The following is an 18,962-nucleotide window of genomic DNA, read 5'->3' as shown; positions in this document are numbered from 1 at the left end:
ATAACCGATGTTTGGCTGCCCTGCCTGAGTGGCGGCGGATGAGTCCGGGTAGGCCCTGCCTGAGTGTCTGCGGATGAGTCCGGGTAGGCCCTGCCCGAGTGTCTGCGGATGAGTCCGGGCAGGCCCTGCCTGAGTGTCTGCGGATGAGTCCGGGCAGGCCCTGCCTGAGTGGCGGCGGATGAGTCCGGGTAGGCCCTGCCTGAGTGGCGGCGGATGAGTCCGGGCAGGCCCTGCCTGAGTGTCTGCGGATGAGTCCGGGCAGGCCCTGCCTGAGTGTCTGCGGATGAGTCCGGGTAGCCCAGCCTTCTGTGCTCCATCACTCGCCCCCCGAGCGCACTGTGTAACAAGGACCCCGTGCACAGAAGCCGCTGACACACACCACTAGTGTGGACCCCGTGGCTGCACAGACGCTGATGGCGGTGCCACATTTCCACCACGTCCACTACTGATGCCGGAACCTAAGCAAGGCGCTCGCTAGTTCCCGGAGTGCAGCGCTCGCTAAGGACCGCTGACGTCACTTCCTCTTCCGGTTTCTGCCTGCCCATGTGTGTTCCATGCACACAGTGATTCCGCCGTGCTCGGGTTTGCTGGTGAGTGTGACTTTTCCGCCTGTGTCCGGGGCTGACACTTGTAGTGAGAGGCACCAGTACCAGTCTGCCTGCGTGGGTTCTCTCCCGCCACTCAGGGTCTCGTGTAGGTCACTGCCCGTAGACAGTAACTGAGGCCATTGCGGACAGCACTTCTAGGTGTGCTGATCTGTAAATGGTGGCTGCAATTACATAACTAAAGGGCCAGTGGTGTCTGATACATTTACCAGTGGTGGAGATGCTGGGTAAGGCTATTGCCCACATTTGTGGGTCCCATCAGGGCTTCCGGCCATATCCTCTGGAAAACAGGATTCTTATGTGTGTACCAACGGGGCCATAGACTATAATGGTGACCGCAGAGCGAATATGTCCTCCATCAGGCATCATTTTTGGGCGTATGTGTCTACTGGAGATGGACGCTCAGATGCAGCACACTACGTCTGGCTGCCTGCAGTAGGTGTAGATGCCCGATCATGATGCACAGCAGAGCACACATTGACTCTGTCAGCACAATTATAGTCTATGGCCCTGTTGGCGCATATGCCCGAATGCAAAGGGGGAAGCAGAGGCAAGCCCCGACTGGACCAACAGATGTGGACAAAAACGCAATGTGAAAGCACCATAAGACCCCTAGTGGATCACAAGTCTAATCATGTGGGTCAGATCTGAGCAGATGCTCAGAGGGCTGAAATCTTCCTTTTTACCTATGCGGATTTTGCTGCAGATTTGCAGTATACTCTGTCCTGGAGTGATCTAGGAGATTCCACTGAGGCATCTTCATATTACCTATATGACTGTAGAGTAATGCTACATTTTCTTTACAACGACCATTGCAAGCACAATAGCTGGTGGACACAGCTTCCCAGGGCAAAATAGTTTTTTTTTGCCAGGAGCTACACCTGTAGCAAATATGTGGATCCAGCACATTTTTGTGATGTGTCTGTATCATTTCCTCCATGCGTGGAGCTGATTAGCTGGTAGCGGCATAACAACCTTTATGTTCAGCCCGGCATTATTTTCCGTGATACCAGTATATGAAATGTTATTGTTTTCTTGTGACCGATTACAGAAACAGCAGCATGGGTAAACAGAAAAAGGGGCATAACTGGAAGGCGAGACAACAAGTGCAGTACACAGAGGACAAGTCTGAAGCCATACAAAATGTGCAGGTTGAATTAGAAGGTGAGACATTATTTCCATGCAGCTAGATCGTACCAGTGTATATTACAACTAGACTTATTTCTGGTGAAATGATATATTCCAGGAGTAGAGAAACTGAAAGGTGTGGACGAGAGCAACGCTCTAGTGTTACCTTCCAAAAAACCCAAGAAGAAACAGACGACTGCGACTGCTCCCACAAAAAAGCCTCTAAGTCGAAAACAGAAGAAAGCTCTACAGAAGATCTTGGAACAAAAAGTAAAAAAGAGCCAGGTCAGTCTTTCATCTGTTTGTCCATGTTGGAACAGAGTTACTGATCCGAATTTCTGACCGTTGACTAAACATTGTTACAGCTGAAGCCGACGTCTGTGGAATTCTGATGGAGCATGGACTGCAGTGCACAGACTGTCCGTGGGTCTACCTTATTCAGACTTGAAATCCCCTTGTGTCCCTAATAGGCTGTGTAGTTCAGGTCAGGAGATCCACGGATAGTCCATTATTGCATTCCAGGCTCAGACCTAGTTTCAAAGACGTCTGCACGAGCCCTTTCAATAAGCCAAATTTATATCAATGGCTCACAGTGGATGATAAATTTGTCAAGTCTTTAGACACTTTTGTTTAATTTTACAACTTTTATGAGTTTGCTTACTTTACACCAAAAATCTGAGACAGTTTTTGCACATGTGGTCACACTTTTAGTTAACCCCTTCCCGACCTTTGACGCCACGTAGGCGTCATGAAAGTCGGTGCCAATCCGACCTGTGACGCCTATGTGGCGTCATGGAAAGATCGCATCCCTGCAGATCGGGTGAAAGGGTTAACTCCATTTTCACCCGATCTGCAGAGACAGGGGGAGTGGTACTTCAGCCCAGGGGGGGTGGCTTCACCCCCCCGTGGCTACGATCGCTCTGATTGGCTGTTGAAAGTGAAACAGCCAATCAGAGCGATTTGTAATATTTCACCTATGAAAATGGTGAAATATTACAATCCAGCCATGGCCGATGCTGCAATAGCATCTGCCATGGCTGGAGACCCCGATCTACCCACCGCCACCGATCGCCCCCCCAGTCGTCCTTTCTGCCCCGATCTCCTGTCCGCTCCCCCGGTCCTCTTGTCCGCTCCCCCAGTCCTCCGATTTCCCTCCCACCCCCCCCCATACTTACCTAGCTTCGATGTCCCTCCCGGTGTCCGGCCGTCTTCTCCATGGGCACCGCCATCTTGGAAAATGGCGGGCGCATGCGCAGTGCGCCCGCCGAATCTGCCAGCCGGCAGATTCATTACAAGTACATTTTGATCGCTGTGGTAGGTTCTATCGCAGCGATCAAAATAAAAAAAATAATAAATAAACCCCCCCCCTTTATCACCCCCATAGGTAGGGACAATAATAAAATAAAGAAAATATTTTTTTTTCTTTTTCCACTAGGGTTAGGGTTAGAACTAGGGGTAGGGTTAGGGTTAGGGGTAGGGTTATGGCATGTGCACACAGTGCGGATCCGCAGCGGATTGGCCGCGGATCCGCAGCGGATTGGCCGCGGATCCGCAGCGGATTGGCCGCTGAGAATTCGAAGCAGTTTTCCATCAGGTTTACAGTACCATGTACACCTATGGAAAACCAAATCCGCTGTGCCCATGGTGCGGAAAATTCCGTGCAGAAACGCTGCGTTGTATTTTCCGCAGCATGTCAATTCTTTGTGCGGATTCCGCAGCGTTTTACACCTGTTCCTCAATAGGAATCCGCAGGTGAAATCCACACAAAAAAACACTGGAAATCTGCTGTAAATCCGCAGGTAAAACGCAGTGCCTTTTACCTGCAGATTTTTCAAAAATCGTGCGGAAAAATCTCACACGAATCCGCAACGTGGGCACATAGCCTTAGGGTTGGAATTAGAGTTAGGGTTGGAATTAGGGCTAGGGTTTGAAATAGGGTTAAGATTAGGCTTGTGGTTAGGGTTACGGATAGGGTTAGGGGTGTGTTGGGGTTACAGTTGTGGTTAGGGTTGGGATTAGGGTACGGTTGGGATTAGGGTTAGGATTAGGGTTAGGGTTGGAGTTAGGGTTACGGGTGTGTTGCGGTTAGGGTTGTCGTTAGGGGTGTGTTGGGGTTAGGGTTGTGATTAGGGTTATGGCTACAGTTGGGATTAGGATTAGGGGTGTGTTGGGGTTAGTGTTGAAGTTAGAATTGAGGGGTTTCCACTGTTTAGGCACATCAGGGGTCTCCAAACGCAACATGGCGCCACCATTGATTCCAGCCAATCTTGCGTTCAAAAAGTCAAATGGTGCTCCCTCCCTTCCAAGCCCCGACGTGCGCCCAAACAGTGGTTTACCCCACATTTGGGGTACCAGCGTACTCAGGACAAACTGGGCAACAACTGTTGGGGTCCAATTTCTCCTGTTACCCTTGCAAAAATAAAAAATTACTTGCTAAAACATAATTTTTGAGGAAAGAACAATTATTTTTTATTTCTCCTTCGCCTCATTGGGGGACACAGGACCATGGGTTATGCTGCTGTCACTAGGAGGCTGACACTAAGCTGAGACAAAAAAAGGTTAGCTCCTCCCCTGCAGTATACACCCTCGTACTGGCTTCCAGACACCCAGTTCAAGCTTAGTGTCCGTAGGAGGCACACTGATTTTTATTTTTACGGATTTTTTCTTTTTAATCCATTCCGGACGAAGGGGGCGACGGATTCTTTAGTGGTCCGATCTCCCCCGAACCAACAACAGGCGAGCACGGGAGTTTCACCTCTCCGTATCCTCTCCTGCGACGTGGGAGCCACTTCCTGAGCTGACCATTTTTGGGCGACGGTTTTTTCCCTAAAAGGGACGCCGATCTCCCCATGTTGTACAGAGGAGCACTGGTGTTTTACCTCCAGTATCCTCCTCTGCAGCCAGGCCTTTTTATTGCCGGACATTTGCCCTGTCCACCAGGTTTTACCCTCGGCTGTACAGTGGCCCCCTATTCCCGTGGCATCCGTGCAGACCACACTGCATCACCAATGCTCTGTGTGACTCAGGTGGTGGACGGTTCCTCTCCACTCCCCTCTGGGGCTGGTGGATGGAGGCTTCCCATCCCCTGCACCGTCCCAGCCATCCTTAGGCTCCTCTCACCTCCTCGGGTAAGTGTCTCGTGGGGGATGGGGGGGGTCGCCGGCGGTCCGGAGGGCTCCTTCTTAAGCAGGGCACATTAGGGGCTGTAGCGCTGTAACGTCGGCACTTTGCGGCCGCGCGCCGGGCCCAGGCCGCAAATTTAGCCCCCGGCTTCGGCCTAGCCGCTGGTCGCTGCCGATAGGCTCCGCCCACTCCTGCGCGTCATCGGCGGCGCCGCCCCTGGTTCCTGGCGCTTCTCACAGCCGTCGAGATCTCCTTCCTGATCTCGGCGGCCATCTTCACTCCACATGCCGCAGCTCCTGCTCGGAAGCACCTCAGTGTCACTGCGCCCACGTGCAGCCAGTCTCCTCTCAGGCTTCTCAGCTTCCCAGGACAGCGGGACACAGGACCGGGGTAAGGAGACATCGTCAGCTTCTCCCCTGCAGCGTCTCCCTCTGCTTCCCAGTCCAGTTTATAGTCCCTGTGGCCTCTTTCTGCATTAGAATCATGTCGCAGTCAAGGTCTAAAAAACTACCTAAAGTACATACAACCTTTTTTTCTGCATGTACCACCTGCCAGGCCCCACTTCCTAAGCCTCAAAGTTCTCCCCTCTGCTCTGCCTGCGATGCCCCAGGTGCCCAGGAGCCCTCCACCGCCACCGACTCTGGCGTACCTAGTCCCCCCCCGTGGGTCGCTTCACTCACACAGTCCGTGGATTTTTTAGCCAACGCCATCAAATCCATTCAAAATCCTCCCGGGGTTCAGGGTAATCCGCTTCAGGCGTTAAGAGATCCCTTCATAGCAGGGGAATCGTCGGCCAGCAGGGGCCGCTCTCCACTTAGAGAGACTCGGTCATCCAGAAAACGGATCCGCACTACCTCTCCTGAGCGCTCTCCTCGCCGCTCAGACTCTGCCAGCTCCACCTCTCGCTCACCCTCTTTGGGGGCTCACAGCGTTCACGACTCTGAACATGAGTCCGAGGTATCATTGGACCCGGAGGCTCCGGAGTTCAGAGCTACGGTTGACTCCCTCATTGTAGCTGTCAATCACACTCTTAAGGTGGATGATGACGCTAATTCCGCTCCGGAACACGCGGTCTCTTTTACCAGATCCAAACGTTCCCACAAATCTTTTGCCTCTCATCCAGCTTTTCTGGATATAGTCAGGCGTCACAGGGAGCATCCAGATAAGCGTTTCACGGGTAAGAAGGACCTGGCATCCAAGTATCCCTTTTCAGCGGATCTCGTGAAGGACTGGACGGATCCCCCTTTAGTAGATCCGCCGGTCTCACGCCTAGCTTCTAAAACGCTTCTTTCAGTTCCGGAGGGCGCTTCAATTAAGAGTCCCACTGAACGCCAGCTAGACTCTCTAGCTCGTTCAGTGTATGAAGCCTCTGGCTCTTCCCTGGCCCCCTCCTTCGCCGCGGCTTGGGTGACCAAGGCTATGGTTTCCTGGGCGGATGCTCTAGCGAAATCCATTAATGAACAGGACCTCCCGTCTGAGATGGCAGACCTAGCCAAGCAGTTAGCCATGGCTAGCGATTACGTGATGTTCGCTTCCCTCGACGCGGCGAATTGCGCAGCATTGGCGGCTTCCAACGCCATTGCTATCAGAAGGGCTCTTTGGCTCAGGGAGTGGCGCGCAGACTCCTCCTCTAAGAAATCTCTCATCTCCCTCCCTTTTCAAAGCGGGCGTCTTTTCGGCGAAAAGCTTGACCAGCTTATTTCCGACGCCACAGGGGGAAAGAGCAAGTTCCTTCCCCAACAGAGGCCCAAGGCGGCTTTCCAGCGCCAGCCTTTCTTTCGTTTTCGGCCTTTTCGTACCAGCCCAGCCTGGTCCAATCCCTCCGGGCTTTCCAGATCAGACCGTTCCTCTCGCAATGACAGAGACTCTCGTCCCTCCTTCAGGCCGAATCCTTCCTGGCGCGGGAAACCAAGGCAGCCCAGAACCCGAGGTTCCAGACCTCCCAGATTCCCGTCTCAATGACTCGGGAACTGTGCCAGTCGATACCATCAGAATAGGCGGACGCCTTCTCTTTTTTTCAGCAAGCCTGGCTCTCCGTCGTGCACGACGAATGGGTCAGGGATCTGGTATCGTCCGGCTACAAGATAGAGTTCTCCTCTCCTCCTCCAACTCGGTTTTTCCCCTCTCGTCTTCCCAGTTCGGCAACTCAGACTCGCGCCCTTCTTTGCGCCATTCACATCCTCCGCCAGAGCGGGGTCATTGTCCCGGTCCCGGAACACGAGAGGTTCAAAGGTTTCTACTCAAACCTCTTCGTCGTGCCAAAGAAAGACGGAAAAGTGCGGCCCATTCTGGATCTGAAGCTCCTGAACAAGTGCGTAAGAGTCCGGCACTTCAGGATGGAATCGCTCAGATCGGTCATCTCTTCGATGGAAAGAGGGGAATTTCTGGCCTCGATAGACATCAAGGATGCCTATCTTCACATCCCGATTTTCCCGTCTCATCAGAGGTTCCTCCGCTTTGCCATTCTGGAGGATCACTTCCAGTTCACGGCCTTACCCTTCGGTCTTGCCACGGCGCCCAGGGTATTTACCAAGGTCATGGCGGCTGTCATGGCCATCCTTCATTCTCGAGGAGTCGTCGTGTTACCTTACTTAGACGATCTCCTCATAAAGGGCCCGTCTTTTCAGGCCTGCGAGTCAAGCGTCCACATTACCCTGGATTCTCTTTCGCGCCTAGGTTGGTTGATCAACTGGGACAAGTCCTCTCCCGTTCCTGCCCGTCGGATCTCCTTTCTGGGAATGATCCTGGACACTTCGAGGGGGCTGGTCTTGCTTCCTCGGTCCAAGGCCCAAGCACTTCAGCAAGGAGCCCAAACGCTCTGTCATCCTCGCCCGCGAACCATTCGGTTCGCCATGAAGATCCTGGGAAAGATGGTTGCAGCAATCGAAGCAGTTCCTTTTGCTCGACTCCATCTCCGTCCCTTGCAACAGGCTTTGCTAGACAACTGGGACAGGAGCATCTCTTCTCTCGACCGCCCTTGTCCCCTGTCCCCGCGGGTCAGACAATCTCTCGTATGGTGGACCCTGGGCCCATCTCTCCTCCGGGGGAAGTCCTTCCTCCCGATCCGCTGGTTAGTGGTGACTACCGACGCCAGTCTTCTTGGCTGGGGGGCGGTGTTCCTCCACCACTCTGCCCAGGGCCTCTGGACAGTTCGGGAATCCAAACTTCCCATCAACATCCTGGAGATTCGTGCTATCAGACTTGCTCTGAGTCGCTTTCACCCCCTGCTCGCGGGTCACCCTGTACGAGTCCAATCCGACAACGTCACGGCGGTGGCTTACATCAACCACCAGGGGGGTACCCGCAGCAGGGCCGCGATGCAGGAAGTCTCCCTCATCCTTCGTTGGGCCGAAACCAACCATTCCATCATCTCCGCGGTGTACATTCCGGGAGTCGAGAATTGGGCGGCGGACTTCCTGAGCCGCCAGGGCCTTGCCTCGGGGGAGTGGGAACTCCACCCAGAGGTTTTTCACCAGATCTGTCTTCGCTGGGGGACCCCGGACGTGGATCTGATGGCGTCCAGATTGAACGCCAAGGTCCACAACTTCATTGCTCGATCTCGGGATCCCCAGGCCATAGGAGTGGACGCGCTGATTTCTCCGTGGCATCATTTTCAGCTCCCATACGTGTTCCCTCCCCTTCCCTTACTGCCGAAGGTGATCCGAAAGATCAAGATGGAGGGAGTTCCAGTCATTCTGGTCGCCCCAACTGGCCTCGTCGCGCTTGGTACGCGGAGCTCGTTCAGCTCGTAGCCGACGTTCCCTTGCGGTTGCCAGACCGCCCAGACCTGCTTCGCCAAGGACCGATTTACCATCAGAGCTCAGGGGCCCTACGTTTAACGGCGTGGCTGTTGAAACCTGGGTTCTAACTCGTGCCGGTTTCTCTCAGCAGGTCATCCGCACCATGTTAAGTGCTCGCAAGGCGTCTTCCGCCTCCATCTACCACCGCGTCTGGAAATCCTTCTTCTCATGGTGCAGGCTCCGGGGTCTCCCTCCTCTCGTTTTCTCTATCCCTTGCATCTTGAATTTCCTTCAGGCTGGTCTGGACTCCGGTTTGGCCCTGAGTTCCCTCAAGGGTCAGATCTCAGCGTTATCCGTGCTTTTCCAGCGTAGGATCGCCACCAACCTTCAGGTCAAGACTTTCATCCAGGGAGTCTCCCATGTGGTTCCTCCCTACAGGATGCCGCTGGAGACCTGGGATCTCAACTTGGTCCTAGGGGTCCTTCAGGAACCTCCGTTCGAACCCCTGCAAGACGTTCCGCTCTCGGTCCTCTCCTGGAAGGTTGCCTTCCTGGTTGCGGTGACGTCCATCAGAAGGGTTTCAGAGCTCGCCGCTTTATCCTGCCGGGCTCCTTTCCTTGCCTTTCATCAGGACAAGGTAGTCCTTCGTCCTTCTCCGGCGTTTCTTCCAAAGGTGGTCTCTTCTTTCCACCTCAATGAGGACATCATTCTTCCCTCCTTTTGCCCACAGCCCAAACATAGAGTCGAGAAGGCTCTCCATACTCTGGACGTGGTTAGGGCCCTCAGGAGGTACATCTCCAGAACGGCTCACTTCAGAAAATCGGACGCCCTTTTCGTGCTCCCGGAGGGTCACAGAAAGGGTTTGGCTGCGTCTAAATCCACGATAGCCAGATGGATTCGATCTGCTATCCAGGAATCCTATCGAGTCAGAGTCAGTCCTGACGGCGGGGATTAGAGCTCATTCCACTCGGTCGATGGGTGCTTCCTGGGCCATCCGGCACCAGGCAACAGCGGAGCAGGTTTGCAAGGCCGCAACGTGGTCTAGCCTGCATACCTTCACAAAGCATTACAATGTCCACATCCACTCCTCTGCGGACGCGGCCCTTGGCAGGCGTATCCTGCAGGCGGCCGTTGCGCACCTGTAGTCAGTTGGTACATGGAGGTTTTCGGTTGTATTGTTTCCCTCCCAGGGACTGCTTTGGGACGTCCCATGGTCCTGTGTCCCCCAATGAGGCGAAGGAGAAATAGGGATTTTTGTGTGTACTCACCGTAAAATCCTTTTCTCCGAGCCACTCATTGGGGGACACAGCACCCACCCTGGTAGCCTTTTTCGGCTCGTGATCTTGTTTTTTGTTCTTGACTGTTTGTTTGACATGTTATATTCTAATGTTACTGGTTATATTGTTTCTATCCTACTGCTTTTGCACTGAACTGGGTGTCTGGAAGCCAGTACGAGGGTGTATACTGCAGGGGAGGAGCTAACCTTTTTTTGTCTCAGCTTAGTGTCAGCCTCCTAGTGACAGCAGCATAACCCATGGTCCTGTGTCCCCCAATGAGTGGCTCGGAGAAAAGGATTTTACGGTGAGTACACACAAAATCCCTATTTTCACGGCTCTGCGTTATAAACTTCTGTGAAGCACTTGGGGGTTGAAAGTGCTCACCACACATCTAGATAAGTTCCTTCGGGGTCTAGTTTCCAAAATGGGGTCACTTGTGGGGTGTTTCTACTGTTTAGGCACATCAGGGGCTCTGCAAATGCAATGTGACGCCCGCAGACCATTCCATCAAAGTCTGCATTTCAAATGTCACTACTTCCCTTCCGAGCCCTGACGTGCGCCCAAACAGTGGTTTACCCCCACATATGGGGTATCAGCGTACTCACAACAAACTGGGCAACAAATATTGGGGTCCAAATTCTCCTGTTACCCTTGTGAAAATAAAATATTGCTTGCTAAAACATCTTTTTTGAGGAAAGAAAAATGATTTTTTATTTTCACGGCTCTGCGTTGTAAACTTCTGTGAAGCACTTGGGGGTTGAACGTGCTCACCGCACATCTAGATTAGTTCCTTGGGAGGTCTAGTTTCCAAAATGGGGTCACTTGTGCAGGAGCTCCAATGTTTAGGCACACAGGGGCTCTCCAAACGCGACATGGTGTCCGCTAATGATTGGAGCTAATTTTCCATTCAAAAAGCCAAATGGCGCTCCTTCCCTTCCGAGCCCTGCCGTGCGCCCAAACAGTGGTTTACCCCCACATATGGGGTATCATCGTACTCAGGACAACCTGGACAACAACATTTGGGGTCCAATTTCTCCTATTACCCTTGGGAAAATAAAAAATTCTGGGCTAAAAATCATTTTTGAGGAAAGAAAAATTATTTTTTTATTTTCACGGCTCTGCGTTATAAACTTCTGTGAAGCACCTGGGGATTATAAGTGCTCACTATGCATCTAGATAAGTTCCTTGGGGGGTCTAGTTTCCAAAATGGGGTCACTTGTAGGGGAGCTCCAATGTTTAGGCACACAGGGGCTCTCCAAACGCGACATGGTGTCCGCTAACGATTGGAGCTAATTTTCCATTCAAAAAGTCAAATGGCACGCCTCCCCTTCCGAGCCTTGCCGTGCACCCAAACAGTGGTTTATCCCCACATATGAGGTATCGGCATACTCAGGAGAAATTGCCCAACAAATTTTAGGATCCATTTTATCCTGTTGCCCATGTGAAAATGAAAGAATTGAGGCTAAAAGAAATTTTGTGTGAAAAAAAAGTACTTTTTCATTTTTGCAGATCAATTTGTGAAGCACCTGGGGGTTTAAAGTGCTCACTATGCCTCTAGATGAGTTCCTTGGGGGGTCTAGTTTCCAAAATGGGGTCACTTGTGGAGGAGCTCCAATGTTTAGGCACACAGGGGCTTTCCAAACGCGACATGGTGTCCGCTAACGATGGAGATAATTTTTCATTCAAAAGTCAAATGGCGCTCTTCCCTTCCGAGCCTTACCATGTGCCCAAACAGTGGTTTACCCCCACATGTGAGGTATTGGTGTACTCAGGAGAAATTGCCCAACAAAATTTAGGATCCATTTTATCCTGTTGCCCATGTGAAAATGAAAAAATTGAGGCTAAAATAATTTTTTTGTGAAAAAAAAGTACTTTTTCATTATTACGGATCAATTTGTGAAGCACCTGGGGGTTTAAAGTGCTCACTATGCTTCTAGATAAGTTCCTTGGGGGGTCTAGTTTCCAAAATGGGGTCACTTGTGGGGGAGCTCCAATGTTTAGGCACACGGGGGCTCTCCAAACGCGACATGGTGTCCGCTAAAGATTGGAGCCAATTTTTCATTGAAAAAGTCAAATGGTGCTCCTTCCCTTCCGAGCCCTGCCGTGCGCCCAAACAGTGGTTTACCCCCACATAAGAGGTATCAGCGTACTCTGGACAAATTGGACAACAACGTCCGTGGTCCAGTTTCTCCTTTTACCCTTGGGAAAATAAAAAAATTGTTGCTAAAAGATCATTTTTGTGACTAAAAAGTTAAATGTTCATTTTTTACTTCCATGTTGCTTCTGCTGCTGTGAAACACCTGAAGGGTTAATAAACTTCTTGAATGTGGTTTTGAGCACCTTGAGGGGTGCAGTTTTTAGAATGGTGTCACTTTTGGGTATTTTCAGCCATATAGAACCCTCAAAATGACTTCAAATGTGAGGTGGTCCCTAAAAACAATGGTTTTGTAAATTTTGTTGTAAAAATGAGAAATCACTGGTCAAATTTTAACCCTTATAACTTCCTAGCAAAAAAAAAAATTGTTTCCAAAATTGTGCTGATGTAAAGTAGACATGTGGGAAACGTTATTTATTAACTATTTTGTGTCACATAACTCTCTGGTTTAACATAATAAAAATTAAAAATGTGAAAATTGCGAAATTTTCGCCAAATTTCTGTTTTTTTCACAAATAAACTCAGAAATTATCGACCTAAATTTACCACTAACATGAAGCCCAATATGTCACGAAAAAACAATCTCAGAATCGCTAGGATCCGTTGAAGCGTTCCTGAGTTATTACCTCATAAAGGGACACTGGTCAGAATTGCAAAAAACGGCAAGGTCATTAAGGCCAAAATAGGCTGGGTCATGAAGGGGTTAAACTTCATTTGTACTACAGCACGCCCTCCTCTCAGGCAACCCTTGTCTTCATTTTTGTTAAGCAGCTTTAGAAAAATAAAAGTTTCGAATTAATTGGCTGAAAGTGGCAAGAAACATGTTTTAGTCTTTTAAACAATTTAGATAAATCTGCCCCATGAAATGTTGAACAAGGCACTTATAATGGTTTTATAGTACAAATGCCTTCAGAATTTTAGCAAATTGATTTGTAAAGCTCCCTTGTGGTCTTACAGTATCAGATGTTTCTGCTTCAGTGGCCAGCCCAATATTTATGGGGTGCATTCCAAAACACACTCACAGGCATATTTCACATGATGTAGATAAATCTCAGCAGAATATATTTGAGCCCATATGGCTTACTGTCTGCAGTGAGGCACAATTGTGGCTTAGTTTTGTATTGATGATAAGAAAAGCAATAAATTGTTTTCCTTCTGGCAGAGATCGGACATCCTCAGTAAGCTGAGTGAGGTGCAGGCCTCCGAGAAAGAACTGAGTCTGTTGTATACAACCTCCAAGTTGGGCACCGGGGAGAAACTGTACTGTACTAAACGGTAAGCTTTTCCAAAGGAGCCCCATGCAGTATATACTTCTGTTTCTGATTTTTTTGCTTACTTACTGGTCGAACCATAGATAGCCTATTGTGATATAAAAATAAATTGGCATGAATTTTAGGATCTATTGAGGCAAGTGACATTTTGTAGGCAAGGGGGGTTCTCTTTGTTGTATCCACAGGTAATGTGATTAGATCCCATTATAGTACAGATCAATTTTCCTTACATTCACATTTACCTCACTTTTCTTCTACAGAACATATGAAGAGGTCAATAGGCCAGAACTGGGATGTATAAGTAGCATCAGCGGAGCGAACAAGAAACGTAGACGAAAAGCCTCAGCAGATGAAGAGCAGACAGACAAGGTCATGTCTTCTGACAGTTCTAGTGAGGAAGAGGAGAGTGACGTTCCAGAGAGGGAAGACAAGATTGTGGAGAGCGTCGGCTCTCCGGTGAAACCTATAGACACAGATTTCTCACAGAGTGTCCCAGCAGTATCTAAGCCAGCACGTACTGAGAGGCCGTCTATATCCAAACCTGTTCCACCACCCTCGCAGCCAGCAATTTTTATTCCTGTTGACCGATCACCTGAAATTCAGGCAAGTATTTTAACTCACGTAGGTATAGTTTAGACTGCTGTTCTCTTGTGCTTAGCAGACACCACATTGATGCAATGATAACTGGTATGTCTGTTCACTACAGTAATATTTTTTTCCTGCACAAGTCTGGTCTGTTTTATGGACCAGTCTGGGTCATGTAATAACCGGCTTCTCCTGGCCAAATAGATGATAACACAGAGCTGCACATGGAGTCTAGCATACATTTGCAGATCTGTCTGGCGCGTTTTTTCATATGGCCACTTGAGCCTGGCCTAATAGTAGGGGTTGATAGCCAAAATGACAACTATACTTAAAATAGATTATATAAAGTCAAGAGGAAGGAATATAACCATGGCATAATCAGTACAGTTGTGAAATCCGTGTGCTGTTGTACAGTGTGAATAGCAGATGGTATGTAACGTAATGAAAGCTAACTTATATTGTATCGTCTAGGAGGCTAGGTTGAATCTCCCAATCCTGGCTGAAGAACAGGTCATTATGGAAGCCATTAAAGAAAACCCTGTTGTTGTTTTATGTGGGGAGACTGGCAGTGGGAAAACCACTCAGGTGCCACAGTTTCTCTATGAAGCCGGTTATGGAAGGTAAGCCCTTATTGTTCCAAATGTAACCTAGTATACATGATTATAGGGGTGCAAATAAAAACGTATGCCATATGAAACGTAATATAGCAAGATATCAATGTTTTGCTTATTTTTCTTTCTGCTCTAGCGTTCCTGAGAATGCAAAACCCCCCAAGATATATATACAAGTGTTTAACTTAGGACCTTAAACCCTTTACTGACATCGGCCATACATGTACAGTGCAAGTCAGTAGTGGGTGTATGGAGTGGACTCTCAGACTGAGCTAGCCTCATACCCAGAAGGTAATGGCTGTATGTTACAGCCAGAACCTTCCTCTTCAGTCTTTCATCAGTATTTGTATGCCAAAATACAGAACAAATGTCAATCTTTCAGTTATAGTTTTTCTCTGCAAATTCTACTCCTGGTTTTGGCAAACAAACACTGATACAAACTACTGACTTGTGAATGAGGCTTCTCAGCTGTGGGTAGAGCAGAGCTCCCCCACTTCTCATGACTGTTAGGCCGGCGTCACACTCATCGTATGTAAATACGGTCCGTTTTTTACAGCCGTAATACGCAGAAAAGTCCCCAAAATAGTGATCCGTACGTCATCCGTAGGCATGGTGTGTCAGCGTATTTTGCAAATGGCATCCTTCCTTTTTGGAAGTGCATCTGAACAGCAAGGTGGATTGCTGTTGAGGGGAGATAGAGAGAAAAAAAAAAAAATCTATAAATCTTCAGCACAGCGAGTGTGAGCGAGCTGAGTGTGACCTGAGCGTAAGTGTGAACGGCGGTAAGTGTGTGACTTGTGATTCAGTGAAGAGGTATTTGGAAGGCCTTTAACAAATACCTGTGTGAATTTGTGTGAATTGCTGAATTGGGAGTAGCTATATTCACAAGGTGTTAACTTAGGGTGGGCGGTCATAATCAAGGGTTTATAAGGGGCAGCTGTTTGGGGCTCAAGCCCTTTTTGGAAGTGCATCTGAACAGCAAGGTGGATTGCTGTTGAGGGGAGATAGAGAGAAAAAAAAAAAATCTATAAATCTTCAGCACAGCGAGTGTGAGCGAGCTGAGTGTGACCTGAGCGTAAGTGTGAACGGCGGTAAGTGTGTGACTTGTGATTCAGTGAAGAGGTATTTGGAAGGCCTTTAACAAATACCTGTGTGAATTTGTGTGAATTGCTGAATTGGGAGTAGCTATATTCACAAGGTGTTAACTTAGGGTGGGCGGTCATAATCAAGGGTTTATAAGGGGCAGCTGTTTGGGGCTCAAGCCCTTTTTGGAAGTGCATCTGAACAGCAAGGTGGATTGCTGTTGAGGGGAGATAGAGAGAAAAAAAAAAATCTATAAATCTTCAGCACAGCGAGTGTGAGCGAGCTGAGTGTGACCTGAGCGTAAGTGTGAACGGCGGTAAGTGTGTGACTTGTGATTCAGTGAAGAGGTATTTGGAAGGCCTTTAACAAATACCTGTGTGAATTTGTGTGAATTGCTGAATTGGGAGTAGCTATATTCACAAGGTGTTAACTTAGGGTGGGCGGTCATAATCAAGGGTTTATAAGGGGCAGCTGTTTGGGGCTCAAGCCCTTTTTGGAAGTGCATCTGAACAGCAAGGTGGATTGCTGTTGAGGGGAGATAGAGAGAAAAAAAAAAATCTATAAATCTTCAGCACAGCGAGTGTGAGCGAGCTGAGTGTGACCTGAGCGTAAGTGTGAACGGCGGTAAGTGTGTGACTTGTGATTCAGTGACTTTGGAATCAGGGAGTTTCCAAGGGAGGAATTGCTTCTGTTTTTTTTTTTTTTTTTTTTTAAATTAATACTTTGTATTTATTTTTAATTAAAGTTTCTGTGTGGTGCAATCCCCATTAGGAAATGTGCTCCACAATTGTTAATGCCATCCAGTGTACATCTTGCCACATGTATGCAGTCCTTGACCAGCCGGTCGAGGGTGCATACTGCTGTGCGAGATGTGAGCACATTGTGCATTTGGAAGCCCAGATTTTGGATCTAAATGTGCAGCTGGCAACACTGAGATCCATAGACAATATGGAGAGGAGTCTTCTGCTCACAGAGCAGACGCTCAATGGGATAGATGAGGAGGGGGATGGTAGGATGGAGCTGCAGGACAGTGTGGCAGTTAGCTGGGTGACAGATAGAAGGCGGGGTAGAGGGAAGAGTGCCAGGGAGGCTAGTCCTGATCTGGCACACCCCAATAAGTTTGCTAAGTTGGCAGATGAGGGGGGTGCCAGTACAGGGGTAGCACTGCTGCAGCCAGGCATGTCCTCTGAAAGCCGGAGGAGTGACTGCTCCATTAAGGAGGGAAATAGGAGAGCAGGGCAGGCCAGACAGGTGCTGGTAGTGGGGGACTCAATTATTAGGGGAACAGATAGGGCAATCTGTCACAAAGACAGGGATCGTCGGACGGTGTGCTGCCTACCTGGCGCTCGAGTCCGACACATCGCTGATCGGGTGGACAGATTACTGGGAGGGGCTGGTGAGGACCCAGCAGTCATGGTGCACATTGGCACAAATGACAAAGTTAGAGGTAGGTGGAAGGTCCTTAAAGATGATTTCAGGGAATTAGGCTGCAAGCTGAAAGCAAGGACCTCCAACGTGGTATTTTCCGAAATACTGCCTGTACCACGTGCCACGCCAGAGAGGCAACGGGAGATTAGGGAGGTTAATAAGTGGCTCAAGAATTGGTGTAGGAAGGAGGGGTTTGGGTTCCTGCAGAACTGGGCCGACTTCTCAGTGGGCTACAGGCTCTACGCTAGGGACGGGCTGCACCTCAATGGGGAAGGGGCAGCTGTGCTGGGGGAGAAAATGGTTAGAAGGTTGGAGGAGTGTTTAAACTAGGGATTGGGGGGGAGGGTATTCATTTTATAGGAGGGGAAGATAGTGCAGATAGAGAGCTGGGCACAAATAAGGAAGTTGGGGGTGGCGGTGGCATGGGGGGTGGGGTTAGAACAGTTAATAATTTAAGAAAGAATAGAGGTACAGAGAGTAACATCAAGTGCATGTATACTAATGCCAGAAGCCTCGCCAACAAAATGGACGAATTAGAACTAATGTTGTTGGAGCATAATTATGACATGGTGGGGATATCTGAGACGTGGCTGGATGAGAGCCATGACTGGGCTGTTAACTTGCAGGGCTATAGCCTGTTCAGAAATGACCGTACAGATAAGCGAGGGGGAGGGGTGTGTCTATATGTAAAATCTTCCTTAAAACCCATCCTGCGTGATAATATAGGTGAATTTAATGAAAATGTGGAGTCCCTGTGGGTGGAGATAAGAGGAGGGGGAAAAAATAATAAATTACTGATAGGGGTTTGTTATAAATCTCCAAAAATAATGGAAGCAATGGAGAATATCCTCGTAAAGCAAATAGATGAAGCTGCGACTCAAGGAGAAGTCATTATTATGGGGGACTTCAACTACCCTGAAATAGATTGGGGAACAGAAACCTGCAGTTCCAGCAAAGGTAATCGGTTTTTGACAACTATGAGAGACAATTACCTTTCACAGCTGGTTCAGGACCCAACAAGGAGGGGGGCACTGCTAGACCTAATATTAACCAACAGGCCAGACCGCATATCAAATATAAGGGTTGGGGGTCACTTGGGGACTAGTGATCATAAAATAATAAGTTTTCATGTAACCTTTAATAAGATGGGTAGTAGGGGGGTGACAAGGACACTAAACTTCAGGAGGGCAAATTTCCAACGGATGAGAGAGGATCTTGGTGCAATTAACTGGGACGATATCCTGAGACACAAAAATACACAAAGAAAATGGGAGACGTTTATTAGCATCCTGGATAGGACCTGTGCACAGTATATACCGTATGGGAATAAACATACTAGAAATAGGAGGAAACCAATATGGCTAAATAGAGCTGTTAGGGGCGCAATAAGGAACAAAAAGAAAGCATTTAGAGAATTAAAGGAAGTAGGTAGTGATGAGGCATTAAATAAATACAGAAAATTAAATAAATTCTGTAAAAAGCAAATCAAGGCAGCAAAGATTGAGACAGAGAGACTCATTGCCAGAGAGAGTAAAAATAATCCCAAAATATTCTTTAACTATATAAATAGTAAGAAACTAAAAAATGACAGTGTTGGCCCCCTTAAAAATAGTCTGGGTGAAATGGTGGATGAGGATGAGGAAAAAGCCAATCTGCTAAATGACTTTTTTTCATCAGTATTTACAAAAGAAAATCCCATGGCAGCCAATATGACTAGTGATAAAAATTCCCCATTAAATGTCACCTGCTTAACCCAGCAGGAAGTACAGCGGCGTCTAAAAATAACTAAAATTGACAAATCTCCGGGCCCGGATGGGATACACCCCCGAGTACTGCAGGAACTAAGTACAGTCATTGATAGACCATTATTTTTAATCTTTAAAGAGTCCATAATAACAGAGTCTGTACCACAGGAGTGGCGTATAGCAAATGTGGTGCCAATATTCAAAAAAGGGG

The 18,962-nt window shown here is 48.7% G+C and overlaps 1 protein-coding gene across 1 annotated transcript in view; it reads left to right on the top strand.

Annotated features, from left to right (window-relative positions):
* The first annotated feature begins 297 nt into the window (after window positions 1–297).
* DHX37 (DEAH-box helicase 37) overlaps window positions 298–18,962 on the top strand; it is an 84,167-nt gene continuing 65,502 nt past the window's right edge. Inside the window, exons 1-6 of the mRNA XM_077293262.1 lie at window positions 298–590; window positions 1,657–1,769; window positions 1,852–2,018; window positions 13,191–13,303; window positions 13,560–13,902; window positions 14,356–14,504. Coding sequence (XP_077149377.1) covers window positions 1,667–1,769; window positions 1,852–2,018; window positions 13,191–13,303; window positions 13,560–13,902; window positions 14,356–14,504 — 875 coding nt within the window. The 5' untranslated portion in view covers window positions 298–590; window positions 1,657–1,666. The remainder of the gene's footprint in view (window positions 591–1,656; window positions 1,770–1,851; window positions 2,019–13,190; window positions 13,304–13,559; window positions 13,903–14,355; window positions 14,505–18,962) is intronic.

This window comes from Ranitomeya variabilis, chromosome 1 (assembly GCF_051348905.1).
Source record: "Ranitomeya variabilis isolate aRanVar5 chromosome 1, aRanVar5.hap1, whole genome shotgun sequence".
NCBI classification, from domain to species: domain Eukaryota; kingdom Metazoa; phylum Chordata; class Amphibia; order Anura; family Dendrobatidae; genus Ranitomeya; species Ranitomeya variabilis.
The sequence above is the reverse complement of the archived record's forward strand: the minus strand, read 5'-3'. Positions and strand labels throughout refer to the sequence as shown.